At 48.2% G+C, this 12,259-nt stretch overlaps 1 protein-coding gene across 1 annotated transcript in view; it reads left to right on the forward strand.

Moving 5' to 3' along the window:
• The window catches only part of LOC119450844 (transient receptor potential channel-like), a 144,531-nt gene that overhangs the window by 23,702 nt on the left and 108,570 nt on the right, over nt 1-12,259 (forward strand). Inside the window, 1 exon segment of the mRNA XM_037714337.2 lies at nt 167-371. Within this exon segment, the coding sequence (XP_037570265.1) occupies nt 167-371 (205 nt within the window).

A 12,259-nucleotide genomic window follows, 5' to 3' on the forward strand; every position in this document is an offset into this window, starting at 1 on the left:
TAACAAAATCGAGCCCCTCGGTTCCCCTTCTTCTTCTGCTTACTTTGAGTGCGTAGTTGCGGATGGCTACTCACACGACAAGTGTCGTCTTCAAGTAAATCGTTGTTGGCTTAATACGGGACTACCATGGGGTGTCTTGAACTAAATAGTCCTGTGACGTTTACAGCGCCTACAGCGGCGTCCTCTGGCGGCGGCGAAAAAGAGGGCGGTGGCGCAGAGCTTCCGCTCATCGCGTTGCTCGTGTCCGGGGGCGACGGCTGCGCTCGGCTTGTGCTCGAGCACCTCAAGCGACAGCTGCCCGTGGTGGTGTTCGAGGGAAGCGGGGGACTCGCCGACCTGCTCGCATTCGCCTACCGGGAAAGCCAGCGAAGGTGCGCTACCCTTTTCTCTCTCTCCTGTTTGCATGGTCTCTTAGACATATGGTGCTGCGCAGAGCTTAGTTACCTTTGAGAGCACTTCTGCGAATCACGGAACCATTTTCCACTGCATATTCTTAGGTATCGATCTGAAGTGGCATTGCCGACGTACTTCTTGGTGGTCGCTCGTGGCAACACCCCGACGCGACCCCTTGCTGGGTTGTGTTAACAAATAAACATGCAGGCACAGAATAGACACCAAGAATGTCATACAGAAGCATGTTAGAAGTAAATTTGACGTTACAGGCTTTTTACCTGCGTTAGTTGGCCTTGTGCCACTTCGTGTCAAATGTTGACACGGCGATATCACTTGCATGGAACTCAGTCAGGCAACTTCCTCTTTAGGTAATATTTAACAGGTTTGTGTATGGGTGTCGTTCGCTCAGTGATTTGCCGTTGAATGCCGGCACTGTCTTGGTGCTTTTGTTTGGCCTGTCAATGCTTCATGAGAGATTGTACTATAGGGGCTGCACCAACTAACGGGATCTGCCATCGCATTTTAGTATCCTCAAAGATTGTTGCCTCGACTTCACGCTATGAGATTAAGGGTGATAGGAACGCGAGCAGAACGCATTCATGTGGATACACCCGCTCGCAAGCGTGACTTCATAGCTTCGGGCCTACGAAGCTATTGATGTTTAGGTGTTGGTGAACTAGTGCTACGCTTTACCAAGGTTTTGTGGTACGACGGCTGCGACGGCGCTTGGACAGCACTTCGAACGTTCAGATAAATTCTTGTCGCCAGTGTTATGTACCTGCCTATGTAGCGTATGATTTACACGATTTACAAGTATTGCATCGACGTCTTTCATTGGCCACGATATCAACTGCGCAAGCGATGTCACTGGTCTAAAGAATCAATGCTGGCGTAAATAGCCGGCGGTGTTTACTTTGTAGTGTTGACACGTATCAATAGAAAAAAAATTCTGGGGTTTTACCGGTCAAAACTACGATCTCATTGTAAGGCACACTGTAGTGTGTGTGTGTGTGTGCGCGTGCGTGCGTGCGTGCGTGCGTGTGCAGGGGGCGGGGTCTCCGGAATAATTTTGACCACCTAGGGCTTTTTACAGGGCAACTCCGGCGATTTTTCCATGTGCGACCTCAATAAAATTTTGCATATACGTTCTCTTTTGAACTCTGATTATCTGTGCCAAAGATATGGCTGCAAGTAATTTAGTTTTCCTGAAAATTATTTTTAAAAATTGGTTGCGTGTTCCCGACTCATGCCCACGAATGTATGACTTTTTACTGGCCACTCTGTGTTTGTGGCGTTAGAGACTATACTACAGTGTACTAGAATTCCTTGGGTAGTGGAAAGAGCGCGCGGCCTGGCCTATGGGAAAGCCGTTGCTACTTCTGTTAACCGCTGCGCGTGGCGCTGGCGTCAAAAAAAAAAAAAAAAAAACCGAGGAGATCGCGGCCCCTGTAGCGGCTGTAGCACGTGTCGAATGCTGTCAGTGAGGTTGCGTACGCAGTTTCTGCTCCTTTTACCGAGTTTCCGACACGTTAGATTTTCTTGCGCTATCGCAAAATTCCGCAAAATCTATTTTAACATCGTCTTGTGATATCCACCATCTTTGTTTGCCGTGGAATAATGATCGCTGTCCTTCAAGACAATTGGAAGTTTCCTTTACAAAATTGAGGTGCCCTTTACCGCCCCTAAATCTTTACTTACACAGGTCTGGTCACGCTGTGCCCCCTATATGTTCTTTTTGCAATGCAGCTGAATCCATTCAGGACTTAATTTTTCCTCTTGTGCCACCCATTTTTAAGAGAGAGAAAACTCTTACAACTTTCATTTCGAAAACTTGGGTTATTACCAACTTCGCCAACCATTCTCTCTTTTGGGGCGACTTCACTGGGACTAGACCGTGACTCGGACACAGCCACAAGGATGCTTTTCTTGGAGTTTACAATTTCATTAGAGACAAAAAGAATTATGAATTTCTAGAATTATGAATTATTCCTATTATTTCAATTCTTTATGTAAAAATTATTTTATCTTAAAATTGTTCATGGTATTTTTCGAATTGCTGCTATACAAATTTAGTATTTGTTTAAATTCTATTAAACATAGTTGAAACCACCTGCTTCGTGCCCAATCCAATGTTTGGGAGATGAGATGAGGTTGCAAGAGCGGGTACCCCGGATTTCGTGAGCTCAACGGACGGACGTTGTCGTTGTTTAAAGCCTCGAAAGACGAAGTCCAACGAAATCAGTAGAATAGGAACTTGCACCGCAAAGACAAGCCACACTCGGAAACGTCGGCGGTTTGCGACTACCCGGTCTGCACTTCATTGTAAGCTAGGGCTTTTAACCGCGCCAGGTGCCAGAAACGGCAGACTGCTAACTACCTAAAGCTAAGCCGCTGCACATGAGCGTGTTTGCTTGGTTTTCAGGGAACCTTATTCCGTTCCTTTGAGCTTTCGTGTGAACTGTTTACGCACACCAGCTTTGAACAAATTCTGTTGTGATTATACCTGATGCCCTTGTCTTGAACCAATCATTTTAAATAAACAGTTGGTCCGTAAAAAAATTGTTTCTTCAATTGTGTATTTATATGCCTCAGTATTAAATGAAATGATAGCTTCGTCTTGTGTTTGAAGAACAAGACAAAATCGTAACAACAGAGGAGAGGTTGGCCCTCCAGCGACCGGATACTCCAAAACATACGCCGCCGTGGTGACGTAGGGGCTTTGGTGTTGCGCTGCTAAGCCCGGAGGTTGGGGGATCGAGTACAGGCCGCGGCGGCCGCATTTCGATGGGGCCGCCGCGGCCTCATCGAAACTCTCGTGTACCGTTCATTGGGTGCACGTTAAAGAACCCCAGATGGTCTAAATTAACCCGGAATCCCCCACTACGGCGTGCCTCATAATCATATCGTCGTTTTGACATGTGAAACCCCAGAATTTAATTTAAATTTTACTCCGAAACATAAAAAAACACACAGAACACGTGGAATTGACATTAGATCAGTAATACATAATAGCTGCGCTTAACATTGGAGCAGATGTAGATATATTCATAGATCCTTGGTGGTAGTGGCACATATACCCACTCTGGGGGATTGGCCAGGAACCGGGTAGTTCGATGTAACAAAGACAGGAGATTTATAAAATACTGCAAACATGAATTTTGGAATACGTACGTATATGAGAATAGCTAGAATAGGCAGTTCCGACGTTTTCACTGCATTATTGGCGATGCTGTCGTTTAGTGCCGCAAAGGCGCGTGCCTGTGATAAGAGAACTGGCGGGAGTACCAAGTGCCCGGAGCGTGCACTCGGAACGTGCTGTTTGCATCTCACAGGGGCTGCTCGTACTAACACGCCAGTAAAATGACGCAGACGTAGCCGTTACACGCAAGATCTCATAAGACGACTTCTTAGTGAAGTAAGCGCGAAGCTTCACGCACTTCGTTCCTTGGCGCCGTCCGCTCAGCTGAGGTAATCTGATGGAAGCTTAGCCCTACTGAAGTCATATTGCTTTGATTAATTCGCTCATAAGCTAGCAATGACATTTGCAACGCGAGTACTACGTATACCTGCAGTAATAATAAAAGAAAACTTCCGTGCCTGACCGCTTTCTAGCGCTTGCCGGTGCTCGGTTTGGAGCCGCTGGCGCCACCTGGTGGCGTTACCATCAAGTGCCTCATAGGGTGCCTAAAGCCAGGGTGCCTCGATGCCAGCGCCCCGTTCTGGACGGCGGCGCTGGGCATCGAGGCACCCTAGTGCCTCACGCGGTGCACGCCGTTCTTTCCACTACCCAACTATTCTAGTACACTGTAACTATACACTACCACTTCGCCATGAGACGATGAAGGTAGCTTCTTATTCTATGAGACGACGGCCGACAATCATCCTTTTAACAGACGTGATAACCGGTGCTTCTCTTCGTCTTGCCGCAGCACAGTGCGTTGAGCTCGGACACGTCAGCTGCCTCGTGCGGCGGCGGCTGGTCAAAACAAAGCTGCGATCCTTCAGCGCTCACACTGTCACTGAAATCGTCGCTGAAATCGCCGCTGTCTAGTTCGAAAGATGTAAAAGCTCCTCGGGAGACATCATCAGCTTCGCTTTTTACTGTATATGGCTTCCCCGGCAAATTTTCTGCGTCCCTGCGTGTACATCGTCGCGTCGACAAAGGAAGATTTTCGTCTCTAGAGCTAGTGTAATTTTGAGTTTCCTCGTAACAGCATTACGCTTTCTCGTATGTTCAAATTACATTCGGATACTATCATGTCTGCAGGTTGCAAGTCGTACTTTACAAATTTTATGACGCACTTGGAAAAATTGAATTGGTAGCTCAATAACGCACTTGCGCCAGGCGGAGGGTGTACTAGAACGAGGATGTATGCTGCACTGCGGCTCAACTGCGTGCGCGCTTGACGAACGTATCGCTGAGAATCTGCTGTAACCGTAATCGACATTAGGGCAAGACTGTTAAAAAAATGATGGACGTTCACATCGTGAATGCGAATTACGCGCAAACGTAAACCGCGGCGTCGACGCACCGACGGAAAGGGCGCGAACGAAGTCGTGGACGCTACGTTGATCTCGACGGTGTGACGCCGCGTGGTGCTGGCGTTTGTGTAACGTCGGCAACAGCTTCGCTGTACATCCACTTTCACAGGGTGGAACGGAGGCGGAATTTCTTTTTGCGTTATAGCACCATGTCATAGGTCACGCGTTTTGCGTGTTTACAGTAGTGCCGGATCTGACGTCATCGACTCATCGGGACGTCACACGAAGCAGCTACCCGTTTCGTTTTCGGTACTTCTTTTACTGGTGATTTAAAATTATTGCTGAGTTTCTGAGCAAATTGAATTGAACCATCCTGCCGGTGACAAAACTGCCATTGCTATTTGAAAATGATAATATCCTAACATGGTTAAAAAGAATGGAAAAACTCCACTGGAGTTGTCCAAGTATATGTAAGCATACCCCCAAATTTCAGTTGGCCCATCTCGAGCTCAGTTGCGCAATGTCACTATACTCCGTTCCATACATAGCAGTCAACGCTGTGGAGACTAGAGAAACTTCTTGCAGTGGCTTCGTTCGCACTTGGATATAGTTCGATGTTTTTAAAGCGAAGCCTTATATGGCTAGGTGAAATCGCCGGTCCACAGAAAACTGCCATCATCGGAATTGACTCGTTGGCTCGCAGCTGGCTCGTTGGCTCGTGCTCATGCCACTGCCTCCGTTTCCGCTCATCATTCCAACGTACAATTTCACTTCTCATAGGCGTATCCACCGGGGGGGGGCAAAGTATGCCATTTGCCCTTTGCCCCCCCCCACACACACACACACACTTTCGAAAGCGGGCACTTTCGGCTACAGACTGGAAAGTCCAACAAAACTACTGCTGAAGCTAAATTTTACTTCTTAATCGAGTCACCACGTTAATAATGCTTTTCTTTACGACGTATCCCCGGTTTGGGCAGCGAGTATTGTGCCTCCTCCTGACGCGCTGTAGCGGGCGACGCGCGAGATTCGCCGTATATACACGCTTGCATTGCGCAGAAGTCCTGGCGCTGGATAGTTCCCGCAGTTACAAATTACCGCCTAACCATACGAGAAAAAACAAAACAATCGGCTTGATATACTTATAACCTTCGGGCGAGGGGAGAGGTCTGGATGAAGTATTTTAATCAGCCGCTCCCAACGATGGGTGTGCCTTATTGCATGAAATGGTTGGATTATCAAATGCTAGAACTACTGAATCTCCGCCCAGAGATAGTCTACGTAGCGTTGCAGTATAAATATATATTTAATTATCACCATCAAAAATCTAATCAAACCACTTACAGGTATATAACTGCCGAATTTTTTTGTGTAATCACGACTTATCGTATATTTATTTATTCATTTATTGTTGATACCTCAAAGGTCCCAGAACGGGACATTACATGAGGGGTGGGCACGTAGAAAAATGGCGGGACAGATTAGGTGGCGTGACTTGAAAGATGGTCTTCAATATCAGTTTTGAAACGGGAAATGTTGGTGATAAGGGCGATGTCAGAAGAAAGGTATTCCATTCTCGGGCTGTGTGCAGAAAAAAAGAACGCTGATACATAGTGGAATGGGCGCGTGGTAGATACCACAGCATTGGGATGCGTATGTCGGGAGAAACGATGCGCTGGAATGATGATTTGGTTTCACGTGGGCAGCGAATGAAATGAAAGAACATAAAAAAATATACGAGCACTTTTGCGGCGGGAGGTGAGCGGGGGAAGACACAAGCGGAAGACACACTTGTATTATAGGAGTAGTCAGAAAGAATGATACTGGCAGCACGGTTCTGAACCGATTCAAGGGAATTAATCATATTAACCTGGTTGGTTGTCATAGATAGCACTGGCATATTCTAGTTTAGAACGGATTAGGGTTTTATATGTACGTTCATTTATTCATGATACCTCAAAGGTCCCAGAACGGGACATTACATGAGGGTCTGCGAGGTGATACGTTCGTGAAATTGACCTCGGTAGAACGTGCAGAGCCATTTCAGTGCCAATAGAACACTTAACTGAATTTTTTCTAAAGGCATGTGTCACTTCTGCTTTTATCGATTTCATTTTCAGGCCGTTTCTGAATAAGGGCTACCACACAACTTGTTTGCCGGCAGGAGCAAGAACAGCAGATATTTAATATTTTGAAGAAATGAAGACCACCTTATTTTGACGTGTTCCGGAAATTTGAACTGCGGTGGTTGCTTACGTACTCGAAAGACCGCTACTGAATACTCGCTTTCCCCCAGTTTTTATGCTTTATACACGGCATTTAGTTGTTGATCCCGGTATCCTCAGTGAACTATGCGTGGCACGGTGTTAATATTTGTTCGAAGTGCGAAACAATATCCAGAGTGACGAACAATAAATGTTTTTTTCTGTGTAGGTTCATTGCAAGCCTCTGTAGAAAGTTACATATTGAAGTGTTCCAGGGTGCCATACCACCGCTTTCCGCGACATCCTAAAATAATTGCATAAGATATGGACTTGAAATTCCATGAAAATAGGGAGAATTTTAAGCGCAATGCGTGGCGAAAATCTCACTTTCCTGCTTTATATGCAAGTGTTGCAGATAACTACTAAAACCTTGTGTTACCATTTGTTCCCGTGCACCATGCGGGATGCGTATAGGTTGCTTCTCCGTTGTCCTCGGTGAGCTAAACAAGGCATCTTGTTTATATCTGGGGATAATGAAATTTTCTGACGAAGTAAATTGTGTACTGATGAATTTCTGCTTTTTAAAAATTCCAGCAAGAAATGCTTCAAAGCAGTACACGGGGACATTTAAGGTTTAAAACGGAACACTAATATACGGGTAACTTTTCAAAGTATGCGACGTAATTACACGAAACTGAAACATTTAGTGCAACTGTTGGAAAAAAAAAAAAACAGCTTCACTAAAAATCGGGTTGTAATTCACAAAGTTCGCACACCTCTGCCGTCTTTTTCTTTTTAGTATTGAGAGTAATTTATGTTGATTGTACTTCGTTCTGTATAACCTAGACAGTACTATTACTTTAACTAGCGATACATTTATGCTGTAGAGTTAAACACCAAGTAAAATACTTTGTTTAATTAGTAAAATTGACTCCAACAAATGTGATTTTTTTTGTGAGCTGCACTGCTGCTACTGGGTTGGATCAGGGACCTCTGGGCACTCAATGCCATTTGTCCCTTTTTCACATATAGATTTTACAGCAACTAGAAATAAATGCAAATTCAAATAATTTTGTGGGCCTCGATGGTTCACCATGTGCGTGCTATTGAGAAATAGGTCTATTGTGACAAATAAAAATACCTGACAGATGCATTTCGACGCTTTGTCACTTATTAAAATAGCAATATATATATATATATATATATATACATACATACAGAGAGAGAGAGAGTAGCAATTTATATATATATATATATATATATATATATATATATACAGAGAGAGAGAGAGCGTCAGATCTGCGGTTTGCACCCCCCCCCCCCCCCCCCACTCGAGAAATAGTTGGTACGCCTCTGTTGACACTTCTCTTCTGTCGTCGTAATGGGGAGGCCGCCTTTACGGGGTATGAACAATTGCTTAAGGGGGTATAAGCCATTCGTTGTCTTACGTACGTGACGGACAGATTTAATTTTGAAGCAATTTCGTTTCGAAGAATCGCAAGCGGCAATGGCGAGCGAATGCTGCCAACCACGCCGTCACGAGGAGTCTCTCGTGCACGCTCGCGCGAGTGAACACTGTTGGCGCGCAGCGAAGCATGAACGGAACTCCGCCCAGCGAAGCATAGACGGAACGCGTGGAGCGATAACATTTCTTGACCGAACTTCTTGCGTAGCTTCCACAGCGTTGACTGCCATGTGTGGAACGGAGTATAGGCTACCAGGGCACGTCCCATCAAACAGAAAGATACAAAATTTCCGCCTCCATTCCACCCTGTGAAAGTGGATGTAGTACAGCCACGCGCCACCACCACAAGGCGTCGCACCGTCGAGATCACTGTAGCGTCCACGACCTCGTTCGCGCCGTTTCCGTTGGTGCTTCGACGCCGCGGTGCATGTTCGCGGCGTACATACGCTTGCGCGTAACCCGCGCTCACGAAGTGAACGTCACTGTAATATTTTAAGTCTCGCCCTGATGTCGATTACGGTAGCAGCACACTCTGCGCGACAGATGCAACGGACAGAGCGCCCACTCATCAAGGACATATACATCGTGCGCACACCGTGTTCGTCACGCGCGCTCGCAGGTGTGCCGGAGTGCAACGTATATCCTCAATCTAGTAGACCCTCCGCTAGGCGCAGGTGCGTTATTGAACAAATTCAATTTATCACAGTAAAGTGCGTCACAATGTTTGTAAAGTACGACACACACACAACCTACATACAGGATAGCATCGGATTGCAATTTGAACATACGAGAAAACGTAATTCTGTTACGCGGAAACTCAACACAGTATGCATAGTAGCGGTCCAGTCAAATTTTTTTCCTTGTCAACGCGACGGTGTACACGCACGGACGCAGAAAATTTGCCGGGGTAGCCATATACAGCTTCGCTGTAAAACTTGGCGGACGCTTAAGCTTTGCCTGTAAGAGTGAAACGCGATAACATTTGTCGGGATATGGGGGGATGCCAACGGCCCTCTGCCTCGACACACCGAGCCCCGCGGTTGGCGCATGCCTGCGCATCAACCGCGGTCCGGTACAAGCTCGAGGAAACAATAGACGACAACCACGTGTACACTCGGAAAGCATTTATTACGACTGCAACTAACACTTCGAGCAGGCCAGCTAGCTATAGTTGACATCGCTGAGGGTTCCCTCGAAGAGAATAATACACTAGGTAAACAAGGGCTTCCGACTTACCAACTGGGGAATACGGGGGGGCCGCGGCGTTTGCCGCGGCAACAACGCGGTTGACTAACCACGTGCGGGAATACGGGAGCGACGGCGGAAGCCCAAAGAGCCCCGGGCGATATCAGCGGGATCTCACGTGACCCACCGGTGGCGCTGATAGCGCTTGCGATTCCCGCGCGCCGCCCGCAGAAGGAAAGTTTCCCCTCTCCCAACTCTCCCTGGCACGCATGCGCTTGACGCGACGTTCGCTGCCCGTGCGGCGGTTATGGGACCCGAGGATTCCCACACATTCAAATATCCCAGACTGCTTCTCACGCGTCCCGGCAACTGCGGTTTATGTATAACCGCAATGTTTACCGGGAAACGCTGGCGGCGAACGCTATGCACGAAGCCGAGCTTTCTGGTAGCAACGCGGCCTCTAGTGTGGGCCGATCTTCTGTTATTGTTCCGCACTTTTAATATTTCCGTCTGAGAAGATTTAACATGAAAGGTATGCGCTGTCGGTGTTTGTGGGCTGTCATTTTCAAAATTCCGAGGGATAACTTTGTCAAGAATGTAGCACAATATAAGCAACTTTAGTAATAGAATAACGTTAGTGCCGTGTAGAATATATCAGGGATTGGACTGGACAAAAAGGCGCCAATTGCGCCTTTTTGATACAAACGCAAATTCTGCGCCAAACACAGAGATTGACCGACATTGCGCCACGATGCGCCAGAACGCCTTCGGCATGTGTGCTGCGGCAGTGGCCGTGTACAGCGAGCGGATTGGTCCTCTGAAAAAGAGTGGAGCTGTTCACATACTGCACACCGCGCGACGGCACCTCCCGCACATTCTCTCGTAAATTTCGCGCTTGTAATACTAGACTTTTCGCCTTTTCCGGCAAGTGGCCGGAGCGCACGGCCACTCCCGGCTGTTGTCGGGGCTGCCGGAACGGCCAGGGCCGTTTTTATGCTGTGCATACGGTTGAGTGGTCCGAGTGGCGCGGTGCTCCCTAGCTCAGGCGCAAAACAACGAAAAGTAGGCTGAGGGCGCTGCGAACGAACTGGTATTAGGGAGGCGCGCGCTGCAGCGGGTTCAGCGGGCGGGAGTCTCTGTTCCCAAGGCCGGTATGACGTAAAAGCACTCCAATCTGTTTTAAAGCGAAAGCTTCATTACGCTATCTCGGGCAGCCGTCGGCGACTCAACAGTTTTCACCTTGAGAGCTACAGGTCAAATCACAAGAGAGCATTAAGGCGCGTTTATAGTCCGACGTTATCGACACGCGGGCGAGCGGCCATGTGCGTCGGAGCGCATTGGCGGCGCGTCCGGTTACGTTGGCGGCGCCAGTACGTCGAACCATCGGTCGAACTATAGCCGCTGTTGTTCTCGCCAACGTGACATAACGTGTGCGCGCGTTCACGCTACGTCGGACGATATTTAGGCCTTTACGGAGCCCTGAAAGGAGACATTGCCGCCGTTGCCCGAGTAGAGTTGGGCCCGGCTGCGAGTTGCAACCATGTCTCACTACTTTGCTGATCGCCGCAGTGTCTTCATAGGCATAAAAAAATGTCACAGTTTCGCCCTAAGGGCAAAGCGATGAATGCGATAGCAACACAGCAATGTCATACGAAGTAAGGTGAGCGGCTTTGGTAGCAATATGAATTGTAGTAAACATGAGCTGATTAAGTAAGCAGGTGTGCTGCGGCGTAAGTAGACCGACATGAAGAGAGACTCGATGACCACGAGAAGGCGCGTGTGAAACGGTGGTGTTGATGAGAAGCGCTTCCCGTGGGCAGCGCGTGCGAAGGGACACACCTGTAGCGCTGCACTGCCGACCCGGGCAGCATTGCATGTGTAGCGTGCGTTGGAAAATGTGGCCCGACTATTACTAACTGATTGAAGAAGCGTGGTGTGAGCGCGCACAAACAAACATGAATAGATCACACTGAATGACTGCAGACAACGACCGTCAAAACGCTGGCAGCGAGCGGATATATACGCCGCAGGAGCGGGCGAAGGTACGTGCGGTCTATCGCTTCAACGGAAACTGAGCGGCGAATGCGCATAAAGGTCAGAGCCGTGTGGAGATAAGAGACGGTGCGGTCGAACGAACGACGAGCGCGGTTGTTGGCAGCGTAGAAGTGCGCCCCCCCCCCCCCCCCCCCCCCGCTCCTTCCGGCGCTGGCTTCCCGCTTCCTTGCTTGCGCGTGGGAGAGATAAGAGACTGTGCGGACGAGCGACGAGCGCGGTTGTTGGCAGAGAAGTGCCGGCGCTGGCTTTCCGCTTCCTTGCTTGCGCGTGGGAGATTGAGTGCGTTCGCTCTGGCCGTGATAGCGCGCGTCCCCGCACGCTGCCTCTGGGGCATACGGCGCGCGGCGAAGATTTTATCTATACGGAACCTCACGGCGACGCCGACGGCAGAAATCCGGTTGAAGTGTCCATATAATTGCTATCGCAATAAAATGATGAATAAACACTGTATTAATTGGAAACATGTCTGTATATC

This window comes from Dermacentor silvarum, chromosome 4 (genome assembly GCF_013339745.2).
Source record: "Dermacentor silvarum isolate Dsil-2018 chromosome 4, BIME_Dsil_1.4, whole genome shotgun sequence".
Classification (NCBI taxonomy): domain Eukaryota; kingdom Metazoa; phylum Arthropoda; class Arachnida; order Ixodida; family Ixodidae; genus Dermacentor; species Dermacentor silvarum.